General features: G+C 40.2%; 2 protein-coding genes across 2 annotated transcripts; both read left to right on the top strand.

Annotated features, from left to right (window-relative positions):
* Nucleotides 1–64: 64 nt before the first annotated feature.
* Nucleotides 65–5,879, top strand: gpnmb (glycoprotein (transmembrane) nmb). The gene is made up of 11 exons (XM_028818284.2): nucleotides 65–292; nucleotides 1,273–1,410; nucleotides 1,484–1,621; nucleotides 2,824–2,994; nucleotides 3,108–3,269; nucleotides 3,701–4,024; nucleotides 4,198–4,341; nucleotides 4,892–4,997; nucleotides 5,091–5,296; nucleotides 5,376–5,463; nucleotides 5,581–5,879. Exons 1-11 carry the CDS (start codon nucleotides 202–204, stop codon nucleotides 5,717–5,719), a joined length of 1,707 nt encoding a protein of 568 aa, XP_028674117.2. The 5' UTR covers nucleotides 65–201; the 3' UTR covers nucleotides 5,720–5,879.
* Nucleotides 5,880–18,390: 12,511 nt separating this feature from the next.
* malsu1 (mitochondrial assembly of ribosomal large subunit 1) lies at nucleotides 18,391–26,963 on the top strand. The gene is made up of 4 exons (XM_028818283.2): nucleotides 18,391–18,664; nucleotides 21,163–21,344; nucleotides 21,673–21,751; nucleotides 26,661–26,963. Exons 1-4 carry the CDS (start codon nucleotides 18,436–18,438, stop codon nucleotides 26,819–26,821), a joined length of 651 nt encoding a protein of 216 aa, XP_028674116.2. The 5' UTR covers nucleotides 18,391–18,435; the 3' UTR covers nucleotides 26,822–26,963.
* The last annotated feature ends 332 nt before the right edge of the window (nucleotides 26,964–27,295 follow it).

Genomic DNA, 27,295 nt, shown 5'->3' with positions numbered 1-27,295 from the left:
GCTCCCATTATGAGGGTCACATGACGGGGGCCCCCGCCACTGGGCTATAAGAAGGGGGGGGGGGGGTATTTATCTAGTATATGGTGTTAACGGGATGAGCTGATCGAGCTGGCACAGTGTTGGCCAGCAGACTAAGGGAGAGTCTTCTGAGATTCGGCTTTTTCCAATTTCTTCATTTTATTTTACTTGTTCTGCTTGTAAATGAGTAAGGAAAGTGCCGCAATGGGAAGACTGCCGTGGGTTTGCTGCCTCTTGATCTTTGCTTTATTCGTTGCAGTGGATACGCACAAACGTAAGTGTGGTTGGCCACCTGCGGAGCTTCTCGGGGGATGGCTGCAACTTTTTTTAATGGCTTGGATATTTAGTAACCTGTCTGTTCGGAATTCGCTCAACGATTCGCTGTCCTGCTTTCCTTTTCTGTCATTAAATCGGAGCGAAGCTGGCGGAATGCCCCGGCGCGCAGTGACACTGGGGTGGTAAAGCGGAATGTTTCCGTAAATTATCATTCATTCATTCTACGGACTTCAATTCGTTTTTGCCACCTCGATTTAAAGAGCTGACTCGTGTTTTAAAAGTATTGGATTGTTCAGGTACAGGTTACCCTTGATGATCTCATTGGATTATATATATTTTTTTAACCTTGTCAGTGGAGGCGGAATGGTAAAAGTGTCTCGCTGCAATCGTTACCAACAATAAATAACTGGTCTTGTGTTGACCACCTGATTCCTTTCAAAAATCTTCATTGGTTGATTTTTCTGTGCTGCCTTCCTTTGATTTACATGAAGGGTCTGTGGTGGCTTTGGTTCTGGACTTGTCCAAAGCTGTGTGCTTTCATGTGCACCCCATAGCAGCTTGTCTTGTTAAGGTGGTATTTAATGACCATCTGGGGTGGGCGTTTGGATATGTATGAAAAGTGAAGAAATGCCAAAATGTGCCTGGACTTTATTCCTACTGACTGTGCCCATCCCTTAACACCTGCGGTTTCATTCCTGGAAATGAATTAAGCATTGCAAAGCGGTCTAATTTCATGTAATGTCAGATTTGATTTAACAGGTTTGTGTATATCTACCCTTGGTAAATGATCATGAACTCCTTTCGATCATGGTACTCTGAGAGATGCACATGGGGGAAGAAGGCAATCTGGTGGCCCTGGGCTGTTAAGTGGCTGTCTAGCATACAGTATATTCTCATATGCTGGTGTCCGCAATAAGTGTGTGTTTCTTTAAGTTGTACCACATTTTGAGCCTTAAAGGTCTCGCTTTTTGTGTGTAGGTGTCAGTGATGTGATGCCCAGTGGCTCCCTTAGAGGTGCTAAAAACTCTCAACATATTAAAGGTTGGGCTCCTGACACAAACGCCTGGAATGAAGAGTTGTATCCTTGCATTAACCACAATCACAGACGACGACGAGGTACGTGTATCTGGACATGCTTCTGGCAGATGCAGGGTGTGATCTGTACTCTAACACTTTGCCTTTCTTATAGGGAATTTTTCTATTCAGCTTACCAGTGACAGTCCTGCTCTGATTGGCTCAAACATCACCTTCACTGCAAGGGTTATGTTTTCCAGATGTCCAAAGGAAGATGACCGTGGGAATGTCTTGTATGACCGCGAGTGTGATGGTGAGACTTGATGTTTACTTGGCTCAGATGTTGGAATCCTACTGGAGCTGGATTTTCCTTTCCTTGGCATCTTATTGTATAATGGCTGAAGGAGTGCCTGTGCCAGCCTTTATATAGTGCAGCCTCCTACAGAAAGGTGTTATCCCAGTGTACTTTAGTTATGGGCTCTTGAATTGTTCAACTGGTGCACTAGCAACCTTGCCCTCAATTCCATTGTCCAGACCTGCATTTGCCTTCTGACATGGCACATGTTCCACACTTAACTGTCATCAATAACTGGGAGTTGATAGTATGGTCATTGCTGGGCAAAATGTCACCCTAGGTTGGATTTCAAATGGCTTGGGGAGGTGGTGTACACAAATACCTAAACAAGCTTGACAAGGTGTCGTGTCTGATGCCCTCCTTTTGTTCTACTTGGGCATTTTATTTTCTAATGGATTGCCTCGTTCAGATGTCTATCCTGGTATTTGGAGGTTAAAGTGCCTACTTGAGTATTTCCGAGGCACTTGTCTAGTGGAAATGGAGGTAACTAGTGAAAATTTAATGAGCACTCAAGCTGCTTTTTCATCAGAACAGCAAACAATTTGCTATAAATTTTAGCTTTAACATACCCAACCCTCACCAGCATGATATTCACTTCTTCCCAGGATCTGTGATGTTAATCCAGAAGCAGAAAATGTTTGCTAGTCCGATTGAATGAGCTGCAGTCCCAGTAGGCTCCTGAGACAACCTTCATACAAGCAAAATGAGTCTGCAGCGTCCTAGTGGGTCATGCTGGAGATTTAGTGTGGAGACTGCAGTTGCTCCATTGGATCGATGCATGGGGTTTAAAGTCTAAATTCGCAGGATCTTGCACTTGACTAGTCTAGAGGGGTCCACCAATTTAATGGAACAACCTAGATTGTTCTAGTTACAAGGCATAGCTACTTGATGGTGGAGAGATTTTAATGTTTTAAAACTTTTGCTGCTTTCAATGTTGACCTGACTGCTTAAGAACCATTCTTGCTACTTAACTTGGGCAGAGGGTGTGCTTTGGACATAATGGACTTGAGAAAGTTGAAGATTACACATTTTTGGTTTCACCAGCAATCAGGTCTGACTAGCTTAACTTGGATTTAAAGTATGCAACAGAGGGGTGAAATGAATCCAACAGTTTTAATGGTGTTGGACAAATGGCTTTTAACCAGGTTCTCTGATTCCAGATGCTGAATCACTTCAGTCCAGATCTGGATACAACTGGACATCCTCCCTGGACGATTATGGCTACAGCAATTGCACTGGCATACTTTGCAATGTATTCCCCGATGGCAGGCCCTTCCCGCAGCACTCTGACTGGAGAAGGCACTCCTTTGTATATGTCTGGCACACAATGGGTAAGGGGGGGGGGGCAGTGTGACCTCCACTAAGATCCTTTTGGTCAATGCTAACTTGTGCAAGTTTAAGTTCTGTAAAGGTTCACTGATTTCCAAAATGGATGTCTCCTTAGGCCAATATTTCCAAACCACTGGAGGTCCTGTGTCCAGCGTTTCTCTCAATACCAGCAGCTTCACCCTTGGCACTCAACTCATGGAGGTGCTGGTTTATGTCAAAAAGGAGCATCGCAGGAACATTCCTATTGCCAATACAACAGATCTCTATGCTATTGTGGGTATGTTATCTGAATTGTGCATTTTGTCCCCTAATGGGAGCCATTAAGCAAATCGAAGGCTGTGGTTTTTTAATGTGCAGGTAATAGCATTAAAATGACTTCATTGTTTGGAAATCTGTTGGGCTAAATACTTTGGTTGTGGAGTAGAACCTTTGGACCTACAGTGCTTGCTTATTAGGATCTTGCAACATTGACTTACTGGATGGGGTGTGATTTAGGAATTTTTGTTAACACCAGCAAACCTGGTCTACCCTTAAGGGTGTAAGACCAGTCTCCAGGTAAGGAGATGGATTCTGGGAGGCCTAAAGACCCGATTGACTAAACTGGGGTGTAAGTGCATCTTTTCCGGCAGGTCAGAATTCCGTCAAGGGCTAACTGTAGTGCCACTGATCCTGAATAACTAGGTTTCCATGTGTTGTTTTTTTTTGTAGATTTCATTCCCCTCTTTGTGAACATTTCCCAAAAGAATGATCGCAATGCTTCAGACTACATCTTCATCAAGGACGCAAATGTCCTCTTCACTGCAGTGCTTCATGATCCCAGCCACTATCTGAGCAATGCAGTGGTGCTTTACCAGTTTAACTTTGGTGATAATCGCACTGTCAACAGCTTGAATAGCTCATTCAGTCATATCTATAGGTTGGAGGGAAATGTCACAGTCAATGTAACTGTTGAGGCAATTATTCCTGTGCCTTGTGGCCCACCAACTCCAACACCAGTGGTACCAACATCTGGCTCCCCCAGTACAACTACAGGTAAGCTTGCTGCAATCTTCAGTCTCCTTTCATATAGAACCTGTTTAAGTCCCCTACTGTTGAGGACATTTTCAGGCAAGTCCACTGTGGCAAAAGTGCTTGTTTACAGGTATATTAAGTGGGGTAAAGACTAATTTTGAAACTGTCGACCTCTCCATATCTACCCTTTTTAGATGAACCATTCACAACCACACTTCCCCTCTCCACTGCCTCCGTGACTAGCAGTGCACCCACTACAGAGCCTTTTCTGGATGGATGGATATCAAATTGCAGCATCCACAGGTTTGGCAACTTTAAGGCTGACCTGACTATTGTGGGTAAGTGTCTAAGCTTTGGGTCAGTTGAGGTCCTCCTTTTCAAGAGGAAAACTGGTTTGCTTGATCCTGGATCCATGATCACTGCTGAGCCTAGTGGGGTGTGACACAGGCCTATCCAAAAGGATTTGTCAATCAAGGCTATGACCATTTGGTTGTAGACCTTGCTGGACACCCTTTAATAGTAAAATATCCAGGCTAGAGTGGCTTGGTATAAAACCCAATCCCTTGGCATTATTCTGTTTAAGGTTGGCTTTAATAGCCTGGATTTGGAAATGCATAAAGCAAACTGGTTTCCTCCCACAGTCCAAAGACCTGCAGGTTAGGTGGATTGGCAATCCTAACTTGTCCCTAGTGTGTACTGGGGGTGTGTGTGCCCTGCAGTAGGCTGGCACCCTGCCTGGGGTTTGTTTCCTGCCTTGTGCCCAATATTGGCTGGGATTGGCTCCAGCAGCCCCCTGTGACCCTGTAGTTAGGATATAGCTGGATGGATGGATAAAGCAAACATTACTCCAGTCCATTACAATCTTGCCTAATTTTTTTTTTTTTTCAGCTGGAGTTGTTGCTGTAGACAGTGTCCAGATGACCAGAATGGTGGAAATCTCAACCATTCCAATGACTAGTGTTGCAGTGGACTTCTTGGTGTTGTGCAATGGAAGGCAAGTCTGGGTTTTCTAATGGTGCAAAGGCCAACTAGGAACCTATTCAGTCTTGTAATTCCCTTTTTTAATGTGGGCAATTCCTACTTGCAGCGTACCCACGTCAGTCTGCACCACAATAATGGATTCCACATGTGCAAGTGTAAAAGATATCACATGTGACGATGTTCAGTCTTCTGACCAGTGTCAACTTGTTGTGCATCGTTCCTTCAACCAAAGTGGCATCTTCTGTGTGAACTTCACCCTCAGTGATGCAGCAAGCCTGGCCCTCACTAGTCTGTTTGTGGACATCCAAACAGGTAACCGTGGGATTAGTCGACCATCTAATTTAGGCAGGGGGAACTGTCGACTTTATACTGAATTTCTTTTTAATCCTAGAGAATGGATCTGTCCCTGCAGCAGGCTATGTGCTAACTGCAGTCCCTGTTCTTGCAGTTTTTGCTGTGGTGTTATATGTGCTCAACAAGTAAGTTGCAAATAGTGGGAATTCCAATACAAGTGGAGACTTCAAGATTAACATTGAAAGTGGTGCACTATGGGTTAACGGAACTAGGATATTCACAATATCTCCTTTTGCTTTCAGGCGTTACAAACGGTACAAACCTGTGACTGAGGTGCCTAATGTTGGATTGGCTGTATATTTCAGTCAGCTGAAGGCCAGCTTTTTCTCTGGGAATGAAGAAAACAACCCACTGCTGCAGACCAAGCCCTCCAGCGTGTGAAACATGTGGACTTTAGATATCCAGTGTGCCTTAAGGTGGCTATAAACTGCATGTAATCTATAAAGGCTTGTAATATAATGCTGAACCAGAAGCCTTTGCTATTCTAACATTAACTAATTTTGCCATTTATAAGAAACCTATTAAATTTTTACATTTGTAACTTTGCATTTTGATTCCTTCCAACTGCATTACAAGACTACTTGCTGGTGTGGTGGGTCTTGATTCCTTCTAGAAGGCAGCAACAGACTAGACTTTAGAGAATTTGCAGTCAAATGCCCCTATTGAAGACCAGCAGTGCAATGTTCAGTGCAGCTAGGACTGAAAACATTTAGGAAGTTCAGATTAAACCAACGGTATTAAGAGGTGACATGATGGATGTGATGGAATTGCCATTTTGGATGCAGGCTTGAGGTTTTTGAAATGGGTTTCCCCAAGAAAGTGGGGAATGGTAATCACAATGCATGCATTCATAACACTACCATAGTGTGGTAGATAATAAGACCTTTTAAAGGAGACTGGAGATCTGCTGGCTTGTATGCAGCCCAAAGCACAATCCCTATTTAATCGGGCTAGTGAAGTGGGAAACTTGTGAAAACTCTTGCTACCAAGTAAGTGGTGGTCAAGGAAATGTATAAAGTGTGGTCAATTTGTACCACTAAAAATGCTCTGGTACAAGTGTGTAAAGCTGAAAGCCAGCGGTCTCTCCATACTAGGATAGCTTGACAAGCTGAAAGGTCCTCCTGTAGATCTGGCTACATGCCCATTTTGAACTTCTGCTAGAGTTCTACATTTTTAAGGAGTTGATATTTCTGGGCTTGGTAACCACCTGATCTGGCCACAACTATTGACCAGGTAAAATTTATTATAGCTCCTTAACCTACCCAGCATTAACCCTTTTGTGTGTGTGTGGGGGGGGTTCTTCTCTTCCTCCTCTCTCCCCTCAATTACAGCCTATTTTAGACATTTTGTTTTGTAGTAAATTTTTATGTGCTTTTATTAAAGATCTATTAAGGGAAATCAATAATACCACAACTTTTCTAGTTCATTTCACCATTTAAGGCGAATCTCAATTGACTTGCAGTGATTTTCTGCAAATTGCTCTGCCATAGCCTATGGAAGTACTCTGATCCTACAGTCTTTGACTCAAAGTTGGAGCTGTATCTCTGACTTCAGTAGAAAATAGAATCTCCTCCATTTTATTAGTTTTCCAGCATAGAATCAGCCTGTACGTATTTACCTCCTAGGGCAAGAAATACAGAAAGCTCAGCATTTGGGGCTAATGTTATCCCTTTAAATGTAGTGGGCTCTTTACCAACATTTTGTTCCCATTAAATTTAAGGAATTCTAACCCTTTTAAATTGCACAGGTTATTAAAGATGGATGAACAGAAAATGCATACCCTACATTCTCTAAAGTTTAGGCTAATGGACTTGCATGAATAAAGATCTTACTCCTATCTTGGAGTTTTTAAAAGTGTAACTCTGGACTACACATCATGTGTGGACATTTTGCTGTACCCTGGGCAGTGTCTTTATCTGCCCCAATAGGATTGCTTTTGCTGCAGAAGTACCCAGCTTCTGTGGGGGCTAGAGCTCCACTACTTCTTGATTTGTGGGGGGGGGGGGGTGGGGTAAACAGGCTCGGGGCTCATTCCCTGGTAGCTGATCTTCAGGAACATGTCACCAGAAATTTCAAGCTTTAAGCATTCCATTAAAAATCCTGGTGTCTAAACTCTTGAAGACCACTTCTCACCATGGAGTGGGTAGACTATCCTGATTTTTTGGCTGTGCATTTGGAGCAAGAAATTGTGACTAGGCATCCTGAAGTTCCAAAATGACTATATGAAGAGCAAGCTCTTCTGTCATGGTTTGTCTTGTATGCTGGCTATATAAGGAATTTATCCTACACCTTCTCAATAAGATATGGTCTTCGTCTTCAAATAGTGTAAGGCTCCCACTATACTTTCTGTAATGTCTTTAGGCAGTGCCAAAAGTAACACTGAAATCAGTGCACCATTCATTTTATAACCATCTACCATGTTTGGAAATGGCAAGATGCAAATCTTCTAGGGTTCTAAAGTGGTGTCCACTAGGGGTGCTCACTTCCTGGTAATGAGTTCTTTTGGGAGTGCAGCATTTTACTTAACCCAAATCCATATAGATATAACATTAAAAGATATTCCATGATACAGTGGTTATTTATTTAAAAAAAACGCATAGGAGAAATAACTTGGCTTTGTTTTAATATCAGCTTACAATGAAGATAGTACAAAGACTAATGAAGCCAGTGACAAGATCGGGTTCTGGAGTAGTCTGTTGGTGGTGTCAATGCAGATGTGGAATGCATTCCCAGGAACAGGTGGCAATGTCTTCCATCTGTTGGCCAGGGACACCTTTGAAGCAATGTTCCAAGGCTTTATACGGTTTCTCCATGCATGCAATTCAAAACAGGCAACAATTCTCTCCAAACAAGGATGCAATTCTGTGCTGACCTAACAGATGGACTAATGGAAACCATGTGCCATTTCTATCTTTGTTGCTTGCATGGCAGTTCTCTGTCAGCATCTGTGCTTAATCTGGCCATGTGAGTAAAAATTGGGTTTCAAAAGATATTTGCACAGTGACATATTAAACGTATGCATACACTTATGTATAGTAGCTGTAAAGAGTAGAAATGACTAGCTGAATTATTGTTAATTGGTGTAATATTCTCCAGACTGCATTTGACAAGTTCAAATTATGGATGGACTTTCTCGGCAGCAAACAAATCATCATTCTTATGGTTAACTATACCCTTATCCATGTATTGATTTAAAGTTTATGTATAATGGGGGGGGGGGGTCACAAGGTAAGGATAAGTTTTGTCTTGTGCTTAGTTCTAATATTTAATATGCACTGTAAGTAAATCAAAACAAAACCATGTTGTACTGCGATTATCTTTCAAGAGGAAACCACAGCAGTGGGAGTGAAAGGTCAATGCAGAAGACAAGTACCAAGGTAGCATGCAAAGCTAGTTTTTTTTTTTTTTAAGCCATGGCTGATTCTCAAAATATATAGATTGTTTTATTCAAAAATGGCATGTAAAAGTTATTTCACAATTGTGTGTGTGTGAGGCTTGGCTTGAAAAATTGACATTAAGTTTTAAGGCTTTTGTGTTCTGGCTTTTTCCATGTCCTGTTAATTTCAATGTAAAATGGCAGTGCAGGCAAGATTTTTTTAAATTTATAGAAAATGCTTTCAACTCTATTTTGCATGGCAAATGCAAATATACCATGTTTTGTGAATAAACAAATTTTGATTTGAAAAATACCAAACATTATCCTTTTAAATAGATGTAATAAAGTACCACTCTTTGTGATGGCATCTATAATGAAATATGTCCTCTAACACCCAGCACACTGTAATATGAAAAGGTCACATCTGAGTCCACAGTCCTTGGTTTGCTTCACCAACTGATTAGCCACAAGCCCACCTGCCAAACTGTTCATAGTTCGGATAGGCATACACACCTAATAGAGGAGTGGGACTTAGTGCATACAGCTTCTTGCCATTTCTCGGGCATTTACAAGGTGACTCTTCTTCTAAACAGTTTGTATGCTGTTGGTTTTGTTCAATAAAGGATCAATTTTTATAAATGTTCACACTTTGGTTTTGGCAGTATTAAATATTATATTTTAAAAAGCTGCATCTCACCCTAAAGGACACCCAGGACTGGAGGAAAAAGACCAGAGAACAAATGGCTAAGCTGGTAAACCTGGAAAATGGCCATTAAACTAGTGAGAAGGATGCAACATTATTAAATGCTAATGACGTTCTGCTTCTCAGAATTACTGTTACATTATTCAGGTATGTTAACATGGCCTCATGAATATTCATGTAATACTTTGCATTTATATAGTACTTTTCTCACTACTCAAAGCGCTCAGCAATTGCAGGTTAAGGGCCTTGCTCAAGGGCCCAACAGAGAAGTCTCTTTTGGTATTTACAGGATTCGAAAAGGCAACCTTCCAATGGCCAGTGCAGATCCCTGGCCTCCGAGCAAATAGTTGTGAGGAAGTGGAAACAGTATTGCAGAAAGTTATTGGTAGAAAGCAAGCTTTCAGAACTGTCTGTGAGTCCCATTGAAGCAAATCCTATTATTGTTGTTCTAAGTTTACTAAGTTTAATTATTTGTACTTCATTTCGGTTTCACTATGACTTGATAAAATCGATGTAAAATCGGAGCAAGACCCTACCTCCTGACTGTATGAGCCTTTTGTGAAGTAGGCTTTGGCTGCTGCTGTTTAGTTTCTGGTTCAAACACCAAAGACAAGAACAGTACAGCCATAATTCTGTTTAGTCTTTTATTGTTATTATTTGCTGTTTGACCGTGGGCAGTGACATTTTGTGTGGATTGTTGCTGTCACGGTGCCACAGTTGCTACTGTGTGGTTCAAGGAAGTGCAAAGCATGATGTCACAGTTTTAAACTCCTAAAAGGTGGTGGTGCCCTCTTACCGATGTCCAATGTTCTGGATAAATCACCAGATGTGTATGTGATTAGTTATTTGTCATTTTAGTTTGTTAGGACTTTTTTTTGTGTTTCTTCGACTTGATTTTTGGTTAGTGCATTTGCCTTTGTTATTGTTAGGGTCAAAACCAAAAATTAAGTTTCTAACTCAATTAAAGACTCATGGCTTTCTTTCATCTGCCAGTGCCCCTGTGGTTCTTGTGGTCTGCCCTTTCAATCCTGACAGAACACATATGAAGTGCACTTTTCTTTTCTTGCTTCAGTGATCTCCCAATTTCCCATACTGTTTCATATAGTGCCATGGTGTTTCTGCATGTCACAACAAACACATCACTGATCCCAACTGAAGATAGCAGGCACATTCTCATAAACCAGGATGCAAAATAAGGGATCTGGCCAAAGTACTGAAAGAGTCCAAACTGCCAGGACACCGACTGATCATGGGAGTATCACAGTGAATGCATCAGTGAGAGCGTTCTGAAGCACTTCACAGCCATTACACAGATTCTTGCTGCAGACTTTAAGATAACATTACCAGACCCTTTCATTGTAGAATACCAATGTTATGCTTCGATCAAGAAGGCTCTATATTCCCAATACACTTTCAACAGAAAACTACGCTCACTGGGCAGATTATTAGGAACGTCTGTACTCCTGCTTATGCATGCAATTTCCTAATCAGCCAATCATGTGGCAGCAACACAATAAATAAAATTCTGAAGATACAGTGCAGGAGCTTTACAGAAAACACTAGCATGGGGAAAAAATGTGATCTCAGTGATTTTGACTGGCGTGACTGTTGGTGCCTGACAGCCTCGTTTGCATATTTCTGTACTTACTGATCTCCTGGGATTTTCATCCACAACAGTCTTTAGAGTTTATTCAATATGGTGTGAAAAACTAAACACATCCAGTGAGGGGCAGTTCTGAGGATGGAAATGCCTTGTTGATAAGAGAGTTCAGAAGAGAATCGCCAGACTGGTTTGAGATGAAAGAAAGCCTATGGAAAATCAGAAAACCCACTCTGAGATGCTTTTCTGTTCATCTCAGTTACTCAGAGTGCACATGTCGAACCTCGAGGCAGATGGGCTACAACAACAGAGCACCACGTCACGTTCCGCAGAACCAAAGGCTGATGCGGCAGTGGACACCGGCTCACCAGAACTGGACAGTTCAGTACTCAAAAAACATAGCGTGGCCTAATCTTGATTTCTGGTGAAGTACGCAGAGGTTGGGTCAGCACTTGGTGCCAATCACATGAAACCATACACCCAATCTGCCTTACGTCAACAGTCCAGGCTGGTGGTGGTGGTAGAGTAATGGTTTCTGGAATGTTTTCTTGGCACTCTTCAAGCCAATTAATACCAATCAATCATTGCTTAAATACTACGGCTTATTTGAGAACTGCTGCCGAATATGTGCATCCCCTTCCTGGGTGCAATTTACCCATCTTCCAATGGCTACCTTCAGCATGAAAATGCAAAATGTCACAAAGCAAAGTCATCTCAAGTTGGTTTTATAAACGTTACAATGAGTTTAGTGTCCCTCAGAAGCCTCAGATCTAAAGTCACTAGAACATATTTGGGGTATTTTAGAACAAGAGATTCACAGCATAAATGTGCAGCTGACAAATCTGCAGAAACTGTATGATGAAGTCATGTCAACATGAAATATTTCCAACATCTTGTGGATCCATGCCATGAAGAAATAAGGCTGTGTTGAGAGCCAGTATTGGTACAGTGAGTATATGTACATGTGTTCTCTGTGAAGCAGTTCCTGTATATTATAAAGTCTTACATTCTACAGTAGCTGTATGGGGGGAATCCATACCTCTGAATTACTAGAAAATTGGTCTTGTCTGTTATAAGAGATGGACATCTGAAACAGAGCTCCGCTAGCAGCGGCTTTATTTTACCACGTATTTCATATTATTTAGAGGTATCCTGTATTTAACCCGACCAAGGAACTTCCACTACAATATACAAGCATGAGTAACAAGAAGAAAAGTCAGAAAGAACCGGAAAAGAAACTTAAAGCTGAATCAAAGTCTGGACAGACATCCAGCCCGAGTGCAAGGTATGGACTCTCGGAGACTGACCTGGAACAGGCAGACAAATGCGCAGATTTCCTGGGACCCACTCCATTGTATCGTCTCCAGTCGAGAGTGAAAATGGGAGCGAAGGTGCAAGTGATACAGGTCGCGATGTATCGCCGATTTCTGAGGATCATTCGAGACTAGAAAAGGCCCTGCAGGATGTGCTCTCATCTACTCATCGCGAGCCCACAGCACCTGCTGTAACAGGAGCTGCATTTCCACTCACGGAGCACGAAATCCGAAATGAACTGTCCGAACTGAAAGAGATGATCGCTACACTGGCCACTGCCATGGCTACGGCCATAAATGAGCTTAAGAAGTCTAACATTGAGCTTAGGAAGGATAACAAAGACCGGGAAACACGTCTATTTAAATGTTTTGACGTTGTAGAAAAGGCACTATACAGGCGCCCGACCCAGCACAGAAGGATACAGAGGCACGTAATAAACCAAGGACTTTTATTTTCTTCTTCACCTGTGGGCGCACGTCTTCCCCGTGACCCACAGGCAATACACAGTCCCACAAGCACTCTTTTTCCACACACCAACAATTCTTTCTCCTCTCCCACCACTCCTCCACAAGCGTAGTCCTCCTCCCGACCCTGGCTCTCTGAGTGGTGGTGGCTGGCCCTTTTTATATCCTACCCAGAAGCGTTCCAGGTGCTTGATCACCTGGTCCTAATTGCATTTCCGGGTGGGGCTGAAGATTCGACCACCCGGGCTACAGACTCCATGCAGCTCCCCCTAGCGGCCATCCGAGCCCCCAACCAGGCTGTGGAGGACTCCATCTCCAATGGAGCCATGCGCCAGGTTGGGGAATCATCGTCCGCCAGGGAGGCTGCCACCAAGCGTCCCGGGGGAGGTATTGAAGTGTCCATGACTGCTCCCCCGGAACAGATGCAGCAGGGGCGTCCCTGCTGGGCATGGGACCTGCCTGTCCTTCACAACGTGAACTTTAAAAGCTTGTTGGAGAAATTAGAGGAACACATCGAAGAAAATAGATCCAAACTGAAAATACTTACCGACCAGATTAATGACGTTACAGATCAGATGGATGACGTTAAGCAGGCATTCACTGCTCGAGCTGAAACAGTGGAACAATTGGCGTCTAACACCGATGAAAAAGCTACAGCTGCGAATTCCGAATGCAAAAAACTCGGAGACAGACTTGCAGCCCTGGAAGATGGGTGCAGAAGAAATAATATAAGAATTGAGGGTATACCTGAGAAACGAGAAAGCTCAAACCCAGTGAAATTTGCAGTAGAATTACTCTCTAAAATAATTAGAGATGATTTTAAACTCGACATTGAGATAGCAGCAGCTTATCGCATATACAGATCAAGCACCTTTAAACCTAGGTCTTTTATTGTCCGCTTCGAGCGATTACGATGTAAGCTTGATATGATGGCACTTCTCAGACACAAGCAAGAGATTATATTTGAAAATAATCTTATTCGTATTTTCCCCGACTTCTCACCATTAACAGCTGCAAAACACACAGCCTACTTTAACATTAAAAAGTTGCTACAGAAAGCCGATATCAAATACAGCCTCTTGTATCCCGCCAAACTGAAAGTGGAAATTCAAGACCAATATTATATATTTTCAAGCATGGAGGAAGCTGAAAAGGAACTAAAGAAGCTGTTTCCGACAGTCTTTTGAAAGTTAATAAGGAACCGTATTCTGTCAAGGCATGGGAAGGACCTATCATCTGCTATCGGATCCACATTTAAAGAGACTGGTATTATAAATATACATCCTTTTCTTTACTTGGACACTATATGTTTATGTCTTAATTACAGTTATAGACGTGAGTGTGGAAGTGTAGAAGTAATTAAAGTAGGGTTTGATTTTTTTTTTTTACTACCTTAAAGTAGACTGTTTAACATCATACTCTTGGTTTATTGCTATTTCTACTATTACATTACTATTACTATTACATTACTATTACATTTATACTATTACATTATACTATTACATTAGGATTTACTATGTTTATCCTAGACTACTTTTTAAAATCATTCCCAGGGTTCATTCTTTTATTATCTTAATATCTTAAAATTGCTGAAGATTATTTTAAGCTTAAAGACTGTTAATGATTATATTTTCAGCAGATAGTATTTACAATTCAGCTGCAATAGATATCTCTTTGTTTTAATTCTCTAATGCCGCTGCGGGGTGGGGTTTGTTTTGTTTTGGACGTGCTGTGTCTCTTTGTATGTCAGAGGACCGGGACATCGCGAAGTGGGATCAAGCCTCATGTGGGGAGGCAAAATGGGGGGGGGGGATAAAGGGGGGAGAGAAGGAGAGCAGGCTATATCTAATCTATTCTTCTAATCCTTATAACTATAAATATCAATGCAACAATAGGCTAAAATGCAATAACTCATGGGGAATTTTGAAATTAAGATTAAAACTGCCTCACTACCAGTTAAGACTATAAAATGACATTAAAAACTCAGAATCAATGTATCCATGATGGGACAGTTAACTTAGTGAGCTGGAATGTTAAAGACCTTGATATCACTTTCATGATGAAAAGCATTAAAGTATGTATAGATGGATACTTTATTAATTCCAAGGGGAAATTCACATACTCCAGCAGCAGCATACTGATTAAATTTTACAGATAAATCGGTAATTTCGTTTAAATAATACTGTTATTTATACTGTTAAATAATTACACACATGAGGGTGACACAGGGGTGGAGCGTTAGCGCAGCTGTTTTGCAGGGAGTCACGTCGCTGATATTCCCAAGCTGTAGTTTACATGTTTTCCTGCTGGGTTTCCTCAGTGTGCTCCAGTTTCCTTCCAAAGATATGCAGAATTGGGGATTTGGTGCCGGTAAAATGACGCTAGTGTATGTGTGTGCTTGTATTCACCTTGCGATGAGCTGAGGCCTCATCCAGGGATTGTTTCTCATTCATGCCCATTGCTTGCTGGAATGGACACATCCCTGGTTTTAATCAATAAACATCCTTTTCGGAGATATTGCGATCAGGGGGGTATTTTTCGTACGTCGCTTAAATCATCCGAGATCAGGTGCCTCATCTTGGATAAGTTAATGCCGGTGACACTCATCCGGGATAGGTCGGTTTTTCAAACGCAGCCGTGTATTAGATTAGTGTAGCTGGATCTAATCATACGAGATGAATGCGTGCGCCCGCGCTGATTGAAAAGCCCAAATATATTGAGTCTAGAAAACATGATCAGCAAGTCTTTGGTAGGCTGTAACAAAATGATGAAAAAACGGCCGCATTTTTTTTCACACACGCGGCGCAAGACCTTTCATTCGAAGGACATGAAGAATTTCAAGGTTTAATATGCACAAGGGGTAACACTGCAAAAGCAGCCCAGACCAGAAAAGACGGCTGGCAAGAAGTGGCCGACAAATTAAACGCTGAGTAGTGTGCATTGTACTCACTGAATGCAGCGTTTCATTTCCTATGTGTCAGATTATTATTTAATATGTCATAATTCCAGATCAAACGTGAGCACAAGGAGAACATGGGAACAGGTTAAAGTGAAGTACAAGAATATACTTCACACTGGTAAATATTGGTATATAACTATTTAAAGAATTGATGACATAAAGAATCATATATAATATAAAAAACATTAATTTTAAAGCTAATAAGAAGGCAGACAAGCAAAAAACAGGTGGAGGTCCACGCGGTCCAGACCTAACCCCTGCAGAAGAGTTGGCTCTCCAGCAAAATGCCCATCGCCCTGTTTCTGAGGGCATTCCAGGGGGAAGCTCCTCCTCAGAACCAGTGGCAGGATGCAGTGGTCACTTCATTTCAGGTAAAGGATGGTCATTTCATATATTTGTCCTCCATGTGTGCCATAGGTATGTTCCATATAGCCCTCTTTTTTGTTGGGTCAGTTGCAGGGAATGTCATAGCCCTTGAACCTGTGTCTGACCAACGAGATATTGACGACGGTCAAATATTTCATGAAGACACTGTGTCTGATTATTCATCAGGAGGAGAGGTACATTTTCCAAATAATGTTTGATCAAACTCCACTCTGATCAGTCCCATGTGCCCCAATCACATTTGGAAATCCTGGTAATGAGAATGTTAGGCTGATTGAGATTCTTCATGGAACTGTGGGTGTTTTAGCCTGTGTATTAATAATAATAATTCATTACATTTATATAGCGCTTTTCTCAGTACTCAAAGCGCTACCTACCTGCAATGGCATGAAACGCCTCTTTTATTGTCTGCACACGCAGGTGTCCAGGAAACACTATGAAAACCTGAAGGAAATTTTTCAGAGCCAAACAGACTTTACGAATTGCCTGGCAAACTGCACTTTTAGTTAGATTTTCCGCATCGCCTACAGTATATAAAAAAGTGCCGCTTGTAAAAAACCTCAAAGCAATGCATACTGTCTGTGTGGTTGTGAGAGCCCGACTTCGCTTAGTTTGACTTTGAATATAAGGTGGTAATAAATCTTTGAAGTACAATGTTCCCCCTCGGCTAAAGCGGTATCTTTCGAAAATAATTTCCTCCGGGAGCAATAAAGGATCTTGCCAATAGCACAAAACCCTCTCTATATGAAATTCTCTTCTTATAATTTGCGCACCACTATCAATTGGTCGCTCATTCATGAACGGCGAAGCCCTGACTGGATGACTTCCACGCACCGTCACTGATCACGTGTGTAAACCAATCCTTGTTTACGTAGAACAAACCTGCTCCGTGCAGGTTTGCGGATTAGGATGTGTTGCTATGGCAACACTTCCAGCAAGAGTTTCGAAAAACTGACAGATCCAGGATCAGGCCAAATCATCAACAATTACATCCGGCTAAACGACTAATCCACGTACGAAAAATACTCCCAAGATGTCATCGGAATTCAATGGGTGTTGTAGGCCAGGGGTAGGCAACGTCGGTCCTGGAGTGCCACAGTATGTGCAGGTTTTTGTTCCAACCCAGTTCCTTAACGAGAACTCAATTATTGCTGATGAAGCACATATTGCTTAAGTGACATTTTAATGCTTCATTTTAGTGGTCTCGCTTGTTAAGGTTCTCCAACCTTAATTGCTTATTTCAATCTTAAACTGCTGCATTCAGTGTTTTAATTGCTCCTTATTAGCAATAAGATGTAAAAGACAAAGCAGCCAGCAGTTCTCCAGCTAGCTTTTTTCCAATTACATCTGTGTGTGTTCATCATGCACGGTTTGATTTAATAAAACACTTAATAGAAAAATGTGACAGACTGAAAATGATCTGTTTTAGGCTTCATATCATTTGGATGATATCCTTGGAAAGGAAAAGAATCTACGATATAAAAGCCTTACATTGCACAGACTAACAAGCCATAAAATTAAATAAGGTCTGAGATTGGCAATGATTGGTTTCTAATTAAGCAATTGGGTTGAATGAAAACCTGTAGCCACTGCGGCTCACCAGGACCGACATTGCCTACCCCTGTTTTACATCTTATTGCTAATAAGGAGTAATTAAAACACTGAATGCAGCAGTTTAAGATTGAAATAAGCAATTAAGGTTGGAGAACCTTAACAAGCGAGACCACTAAAATGAAGCATTAAAATGTCACTTAAGCAATATGTGCTTCATCAGCAATAATTGAGTTCTCGTTAAGGAACTGGGTTGGAACAAAAACCTGCACATACTGTGGCACTCCAGGACCGACGTTGCCTACCCCTGTTGTAGGCAATTCACAACACAGAGAAGCCGAACCTGTTCTCGTCGTGATAATATCTCGCACTGCCACCTGGCGGATTCCTCCAGATTTACGTAAAGTACGCGTGCAAGTATACACACTACAACGCTTGCGTAGCAGGAGCGTCCGCTGCAGCATGCGTCGCGTCGCGATAAGTATAAACCTTGTCTCCAGGCTGTCATATCACTCATTTTGCTCTACGCACACATGTCATTTGAACTACGTCATCAGATGCGTTCCTACATTCTCTTCCTGCATGGGCGAGAACACCAATAGAAAGGCAATCATTACGTCAACGTATGTCATGTGACATTGTTACTCCCCAATGAAATCCTTGCGCTCGGCGGGAGTCATCCAATGAGGTTTCTGCTTTTGTACGTCGGGGACGTAAGAAAGTCACGGCTTGGGGATTGGATTCAAATGGCGACTGTTCGGCTTGTTTCGTGTTTTTCTAGAAGTACTTATTTTTTAAGAGCTCGGAATAAACGTCTCCTGCAACCATTTTCACGTAATTTTGCCTTGCGACAAATTTTAGTGCAAAATGCATTTACTAAAACGTCCTTGCGTCGGAGTTATAATCTCGAAGTGGAAGACCCAATGTTTCAAGCGAACAGACTGGCTGCCTCATTGCGTGAGTCTTCCGCATTAAGTAAGTGTTTTTATTTATTTTGGTTTCTTAAACATTTAAAAGAGAGTACATTTGGTTCGCGTTTAACTTTTATGTATACATAAACCCTTCCTGTATCCTGGAACATGCTTTTCAGTGGTCAGAAAACTAGTTGCACTAATAATATCCTATTTCTGTGAGCACAAGGTTTAACTAGCTGCAAAGCTGCACTACATACAGGTGTGTTATGGAAGTTACTTTTGGCACGGAAACGGGCGGAAGAGACGTTGAGGAGAAACTGATGACCAAGGAATAACGCGATCTCCAGAAACTGGCAGGCCATCGTAGGGTACGCCCCATAGACACCCGGTCCGATTTTCGAGTCATTACTTAGCGAAGTGCCGGGCTGTGATGGAGGAAACCAATCAAACACGCGGACACCTTAAACATGATGATTCCAATCTCAAAAGACAGGAAAGTTGACAAATTTTCTACATATGGGAGATAGGAATAAATGAACGAATTGACAATATCATCGTATCGTAGCATGCCACTGCCGTATCAATTTATCCCTATTAGAATTAACTATTGCAGTACATTACACAGATCTGCAAAGTTAAACTCATTAAAGTTGTATCAGTTGTGAAGTTGTTTTTATTTGCATCCATGAACACAAATGAGGATGTTTCTATCCTGTCCAATTTCAGTACACAATTGAAATGATTTAATTAAAATTGAACAGATTGCACACTCACGTATTCAATACTGATGCAAGTCAATTTAATTTCTAAATGTATGTAAAGAAAACCATGCTACATACTTGTTGACTTAGAGCTTGTCTAATTTTGGTAGTTTTTAATTTATTTGCTTTTTTTAATCCAAAATTTACTTTGTGGCCTGTCAATTACACACTTTTTTCTGGTGTGTCCCTAATCATCCAGCAGTGGCCCACCATCGTACTGACATGCCAACGCTTCTGGTACCTTCTTTCCATGTCCTTGTCTTCCTGGTGGAATCTTTTATCCTGGACTTCACACACCACTCCAAGATTTTCAGGGAATAATTCCACGTATGAGTCCAAAATGTGAACTCTTTGGAATTACTGCTAGGAAGAAGTACGCCTGTTAGGGCTCTTTTAGATGGGTCTACACATAATCTCAATATTTTTGCATTGTAACCTCTGCCAAGTTTCTATAGTAAGCCACTTGCATCAGAGCATTAAACCAAGGATCAGTCTTTCCCAAAATATGCTGCCAACTCGTTTTCTATACAGTATTTCCGTATCAAGAGAGAGGTTTGTCTGGATGTAATAAGTTTACTTTTTAATCAAAACTCCAAGAGCTCTGCAGCATTTTGGGAAGGACTTGATCTACTAAATCATTCGTTCATTCAAGTGAATGGCTATGGCTCATCATTGATCTTGTTGAAAGCAAATTATCTTTAAAATAAATAGTGATATTTAAGTATAGTGCAAAACAATACAAAATACAATTGACAATTAAAAATGTTGCAGAATGGAGAAAAGTGATTTTCATTTTCATCCAATAAAAATATAAATCACATGAAATAATCAAAAAAAAAATCACTGTATAGGTATGTTATGCTTAGGTTATTTATCATTCAAAACTTTAATTTATTTCAAAATACAATGGCAGTAACTATTTGGTCAATTTGGAGCTCAGCCCAGTGATGTGCAAGTTTTTCAAGGAAACTAATATTGTGTTTTTTTACTTGACATAAACTACTCTATTTATCTAAACTTATTAATGCATACAGATCGGAGTAAGAAGCTGATTTACACAAGACTCTAAGGAATGATAAAGCTGTGGCAGGTTGAGCTTTTAGCTATAGGGATGTGGGGTTATCCAACAACCGGCGTAACAACTGCTGATTAACTGTTCTTACTGCATCTGTGCTGTTAATCATTTGTAGGCAAGTATAGATATAACAATATTTTTTTATTCTCTTTGGAAACTACCCCGTATGCCAAAACACAACTCAATAAGACCATTGAGAGTATACTGTACAGAAATTAAATAAATTGAACAGACTATGAGTTTGCAAGAAGTGTATGGAAAATCAATAAACTGGAACAGAGAGTCGGCATTGCTAACCACAGTGCCACCCTAAATTTTTACATTCATAGTGATGCCTTATTTTTTATGCTTTTGCCACATTATGGTGGTGAGACAGTCGTGCTGTGTGTTTGCATTTGATGCTGACCTGTGCAGATGTAATCTACAGCCTATTTTCTGGTTTTGGTAAAGATTTCCTAATATACTGAAACGAAGGATATGCATCTGCAAAAATGATTCAGTGCTTTTATGTAATTATTTAGTGTGATGTAAACATGTTTTCACTGCAGTAGACTTAATTTAATTACCAGTAAAGCAGATGGCTATATGCTAGCTGGTAATTCTTATAGAATTACATACAGAAAATATATGATGATTACAGGACAAATTTAGAAGTTCACAAGATTCACTTGTTTGTTTTTCAACAGGGGTATAAATTTAACGTGTGATTTTTTTGCTCCACAGCTTCACAAATAAATCCCAAGTTTAATATTGATGTGTTGGTTTCTCTTCTGCGGCAAGAGAATGCAGCTGATATTTGTGTTATAAAAGTACCAGAAGAGCTCAAGTATTCAGATTACTTTGTCGTCGTAAGTGGCACTTCGACTAGGCACATTCAAGCAATGGCACAGTATGCCTTAAAAGTGGTAAGATGTACTTATTAAGCATTAATTGATAAGTAAAAGAGGATTCAAGATTGCTGTACACTTGTAAATATTTTCAAAATCTTACTGTATCTATTTGGAGTCATACGTTTTTAAAATGTATTTTTTATTTAAGATTCTTGGATAAAGCAGTTGAATTATGTAATTTTCTTATCTGCTGGGTAGTTTACATTCCATTTGTAGAGTATTGTTATGTGGAAATGTATTTTTAAAACTTCATTTTTTGCTGTGTTAATATCCAATACGAAAAGGGCTTAAATCAGTGCAACATGTCAGGCTTCTAACTCTTTATTTCATATCTTTCTTTCAGTACAAGTATCTTCAGGAAGACAACATTCATGCCAACATTGAAGGAAAAGATTCAGAAGATTGGCTGTGCATAGATTTTGGTAATGTCACTTACTCTAGTTACACATGCACATCAGCAGCTGCTTCTGTTATACGGTTTGGTAGTCTTAGAATTGAGAATTGAACCTTGGGAAGCTAAACATTGTATAATGAAATGCTTGATAAGTAAATGGTATCCCAGAACATAATGAGCATTATTCATTTGCCTTAAGCGTACATACGTGTAGCTGGTAAAGCCAACAGCACTATACTGCTGAAATGGAATATTCTTTTAGAAAATGTTAATTTATGAGTAGGCAGCATGGTGGAGCAGTGTTGAGTGCTGCACTGTCTCAATTCCAAGGAGGCTGGGATCAGATCCTGACTTGGTCTCTGCATGTGTCATCTTAGTGCCGTATATACTCATGTATAAGTTGGGTCTTGAAACCCGAAAAATTGAACATAAAATCAGACCCCGACTTAAACGCCTGTTCAAAAATGTGACACTTAAATTATTTATTTATGTTTTACATCTTCTTGCCTCCTCCAATCTCGCATCAGTTTCTCAGCTACATCGAATTTTGTTGCAGCAGTGCAGTTACCAATTTCTTTCGCTACTTCAATGACGTTTAATTTAAAACCAGCTTCATATTTTCTTCTGATCGAACGCTCCATTGTTGATAAGAGATGCTCTTACGATAAAGGTGTATGAGGGTGTGAGATACAAAAAACTCAGATCAGTGCAAGTGTTGCTTCGGAATAGTTTGGGTATTACTGTGTGGTCACTTAGAGGGAAAAAAAAAAAAGGCCGCCTGCTCTGTGGTTACTCTCTCAGGTGGGCATTAGAATATCATAATCTCTGGGACCAACAGAGTGAGTTTTCTGCATTCGACTTATACGACCGACATTATAAAATACCAGAAATTATACAGTAAAATCAAGTCCCGACTTATCTGCAGGAGAACTAATCTGTATATAGTATAGTATATAGTATATATGGTACTTCCAGAATTTGTATGGGTTGTTCTCCTTTTTAGAATAATGTGCATGCTAGGTTAGTTGGTGACACTAAAATGGCCCAGTGTGAGTGTCTGATTGTGTCCTGAGATGGACTGCTTACTTCTTAGAACTTCTTCCTGTTTTAGGCCTGATTATGTTTGGGTATATTGTGGGTTCATGCAGCTTTAAATTTTGATTTGACAAGTGAATAAATGGAAAGTGCAAATCGCTGAGGATAAAATTTAATGTCTTTTACAACCACAACATTTATTTATATAGCACATTTTCATACAAATATTGTAGCTCAAAGTGCTTTACATGATGAAGAAAGACAAAAAAAAAGACAACAATAAGAATTAAAATAAGAGAACACTAACAGAGAATTTGACACATTTTTAGGAAGTCAATGCGCACTAGAGAGATTCTGAAGGACTGGAAAATGGCAAATATCATCCCATTATATAAAAAGGGTGACAGGACAGACCCAAGCAACTATAGGCCAGTAAGCGTAAATGCATCACAGGAAAATTAATGGAAGGAATTATTAAGGATAGGATTGAGCAACACCTGGCAAGGACAGGAGTTATTAGGATCAGTCGGCATGGGTTCAGAAGAGGGAGGTCGTGTTTTACTAACATGCTGGAATTCTATGAGAAGGCAACAAAATGATACAATCAAAGTGGAGCATATGATATTATTTATCTGGACTTTCAGAAAGCATTTGATAAGGTGCCACATGAGAGGTTGGACATCAAACTAAAAGAAGTGGGAGTCCAGGGTGATGTTTTTAGATGGGTGCAGAATTGGGTGATGTTAATAATGGTGTTCCACAGGGGTCAGTGCTAGGGCCGCTGCTATTTTTAATATATATAAATGATTTAGATAGGAATATAAGTAACAAGCTGGTTAAGTTTGCAGATGATACCAAGATAGGTGGATTAGCAGATAATTTGGAATCCATTATATCATTACAGAAAGACTTGGATAGCATACAGGTTTGGGCAGATTTGTGGCAGATGAAATTTAATGTCAGTAAATGTAAAGCTTTACACTTAGGAAGTAAAAACGTTAGGTTTGAATACACAATGGGTGGTCTGAAAATCAAGAACACACCTTATGAGAAGGATTTTTGGAGTTCTAGTGGACTCTAAGCTATCGACTTCCCGACAGTGTTCAGAAGCCATTAACAAGGCTAACAGAATGTTAGGTTATATAGCACGATGTGTGGAATACAAGTCCAAGGAGGTTATGCACGACCTTTATAATGCACTGGTGAGGCCTCATCTGGAGTACTGTGTGCAGTTTTGGTCTCTAGGCTACAAAAAGGGCATAGCAGCACTAGAAAATGTCCAGAGAAGAGCGACTAGGCTGATTCCAGGGCTACAGGGGTTGAATTATGAGGAAAGATTAAAAGGGCTGAGCCTTTACAGTTTAAGCAAAAGAAGATTAAGAGGTGACATGATTGAAGTGTTTAAAATTATGAAGGGAATTAGTACAGTGGATCGAGACTGTTATTTTAAAATGAGTTCATCAAGAACACGGGGACACAGTTGGAAAATTGTTAAGGGTAAATTTCCCACAAACATTAGGATGTTTTTCTTTACACAAAGAACGATAGACACTTGGAATAAACTACCAAGTAGTGTGGTAGACAGTAAGAATAAAAGTAAGGTCCGATCATCATGTATGTGGCCTGAAAGTTTGCATTCAGTACCTTACTGTATTAGAAAAAAAATTGCAGTGTTAAGGTGTGATGGGGATATTTTGGTTTATGCAGCTTTCCTATAATTCTGATTTGAATATTTATATACTTTGTTTTAAGGGTTTTCTCAGCTGTGAGAATGATCTTGTGATAATAATTGAAAGGGAAAGGAAAATGCCACTATTCCCCCTTATTAAAAGCACAGTCAGAGCAGGTAATTTCAGGTTTTCTCTGTTTCAGTCAACAAAAATATATTTAGTGTTATTTAGGTAGCTCTGAAGTGCAGAAAAATAGAACTTTTGTTCTCATTAATCCCTCACTAATGGATGGTTGCCTTGTAGTCTAAGAAGTGCCCTTAGCCTGAGCATGGTTGGTGGACGCTTACAGCTTCATTGAGTTACATGGCCATACAGTGATTGTTTTTGCAGATTCAAAAATGTATTTGTAGTGGGTTTTTGTCAAAGACTGTGCCATTTTGTGGTAGGGTTTGCAGATTACTGGCGACTGAACATTGTTGGATTTAAAAACTGATTCCAAATAATGGATGTGCCACTCATCTTGGGCATTGCATTTTGTTTATGTTGTGCATTTGTGGTGTTTGTTCTTCTTGGTGCCTTTTTTGTTGTTTGTGAAATTCAGATGTTTAGTATAGCAGACTAGCAGTAGGTGGAGGTAAGCTGACTTTTTCTGTTGTTCCTTGGATTAGCAGCCGGTGACACTTAATTAGTCCAGTATGACTGAAGGACAGTGTCTGTGTCCCGTCTAGGGTAATATGTAAACCACATCATAAAGGAATTAGATGCAATAAGCCAACACTTAAAGCGCCTAATGTTACCAATTCAACAGAATTCTCAAAGGCAGGCAAGACTCTTTTTAACTCTCTTATACCAACACAATGTTTCACACTAATCTTGGCATAGTGTCTGATGTGAAGAGTGCTGTGCTGGCACATATTGCCTAAATACGTGAGGTGTGCCTCAAAAATAGTGGATCAGGTTTGTTCTGGAATTGGAAAAAATGTTTGACATAAAATTGTATTACAAAGAATGAGGTGCTGTGTGGCTGCGGTGGATTGGCACCCTGCCCAGGATTGGTTCCCTGCCTTGTGCCCAGTGTTGGCTGGGATTGGCTCCAGCAGACCCCCGTGACCCTGTGTTCGGATTCAGCGGGTTGGAAAATGGATGGATGGAAGGTGCTCTGTGGTAACCAAGGAATAAGATGTAAAACTAACAATTTCAAGTTCAGTCCCCTGGTAATACAGGCTTCTGCCCAAAGTAATGCCAGCTCTACTATTTCTTGATTTTTGGCATTCTGGAACATGCTTGTTTATTTAATTCTTAAAATACATTTTTTAAGATGCCCACTTAAGAAATTTGTAATCAATATTTTCACAAATATCATTGTCTTGTAATAGAATCCCAATATTTTGATGGTTTTGTCTCTGTGATGAACATTGTTGCTAGATATTTGCATGAGCTAAATTCTCTTCCATATTTGTTTTGGGAAGTGCTGATCTATAAGGGTGAATGTCGGTTTATAGAACTGATAGACCCACCAGTGGTATGCTTTAGAATGCAGGAGTAATGTGAAATTGGTTAAAATAAATCGGATTCATCAAACCTGTGTTTCTAGAACAGATTAAGCAAGAACTGTATGATCCATGAGGCCAAAAATGCAAATCCCTCACTGATCCTGCTTTTTGGAACAGGATCAGGATTTACGTATTCCAGAATGAAAGATATGTTGAAATCTGGCTCAGTTTCTGGAACAACAAGTGTTTTGAAACTGAAGTGCGAACAGTGGGTTTAATGTTTAGAATTAATGGTTTTGAGATTGCAGTAATTAAGAAACACAGCATCCAATCATAAGACCAAAGGCTGGACATTACATGTTTGAAACATTGATAAAACTCCTAAATTTCCATCACAAACCTTGTTTTATTATAAGGGTATACAGTCGGGCTTCAACAGAGCAGTCTGTGGCTGCAGATAAAGTTGAACTTGGGTTTGTTTGCTCACTTCTGTTCAATGCAAGTTCAGACTGCTTTGCTTACATGGCTGTTCTTTGAACATCTTTGAGAATTTAAGTGGAAAGAATAATAATGATCATATGCTGGCAGATACTAAAATGTTATGGTGTATTACTTTAGTACTAGAAGAATATCTGTTGCATGCATAAAGGTTCATGTTATGGAAAGTTACTTTTGAAAACCATTTTTCCATGTTCAAAGTACTAATTTCCTAAAAATATCACTGTTTTCTTTTTTTAAGGCCAAATTGTTGTTCATTTCATGCTTCATGAAACCAGAGAACTCTATGAGCTTGAAAAATTATGGACATTGCGTTCATATGATGACCAACTGACATCGATTACTCCAGAAACATTTCCTAAAGATTTTATTCTTGAAGAAGTGGAGGATGTTCAGAGTTGATAATGCAGCACATCAAGATGGATCTGAAATTCAGATTATAGTCAAGTCCTGCTTCTGTGTACATTACACTTGGGACCTTCAGTAGGGTGTGCTTTTATATATATATATATATTTATATATATATATATATATATTATGTGTGTGTGTGTATATAATATCTTAGTTCCTGAATTCAAACTCTTTGATTTTTGGGGAGTGAAAGTGATAATGGTTAGTTTTGGCAGCAGAACACTCCCATTTTGAATAAAGTCATCGTTCCGTATTGGATTTTTCATTTAAATGTAATCTAAGGAGAAAAAAGAAAATTGGATTTATATGTGGTCCTTTGAAAGCAGTGTGGCTGCGTGAAGTTGTACATCAACCACTTGGGGATTAATAAAGTATCTATCAAACCCTCGTCATTGTCAAAAAATACAATTCTTCCATTATTCTTCCTTTTATCTATGTGTAGAAATGTGGGCTTTGGCCTTACTT

Source organism: Erpetoichthys calabaricus, chromosome 13 (assembly GCF_900747795.2).
Source record: "Erpetoichthys calabaricus chromosome 13, fErpCal1.3, whole genome shotgun sequence".
Classification (NCBI taxonomy): Eukaryota; Metazoa; Chordata; class Cladistia; order Polypteriformes; family Polypteridae; genus Erpetoichthys; species Erpetoichthys calabaricus.
Note: the sequence above shows the minus strand (reverse complement) of the source record. Positions and strands in the feature narration are given on the sequence as shown.

Coding starts and splice junctions, on each gene's coding strand:
- malsu1 (XM_028818283.2), top strand. CDS start 18,436: ATGGCGACTGTTCGGCTTGTTTCGTGTTTTTCTAGAAGTACTTATTTT. Junction 18,665..21,162: donor GCGTGAGTCTTCCGCATTAA/GTAAGTGTTTTT, acceptor TTTGCTCCACAG/CTTCACAAATAAATCCCAAG. Junction 21,752..26,660: donor TTGGCTGTGCATAGATTTTG/GTAATGTCACTT, acceptor TCTTTTTTTAAG/GCCAAATTGTTGTTCATTTC.
- gpnmb (XM_028818284.2), top strand. CDS start 202: ATGAGTAAGGAAAGTGCCGCAATGGGAAGACTGCCGTGGGTTTGCTGC. Junction 4,025..4,197: donor CTCCCCCAGTACAACTACAG/GTAAGCTTGCTG, acceptor TACCCTTTTTAG/ATGAACCATTCACAACCACA. Junction 5,464..5,580: donor GTGTTATATGTGCTCAACAA/GTAAGTTGCAAA, acceptor TTTTGCTTTCAG/GCGTTACAAACGGTACAAAC.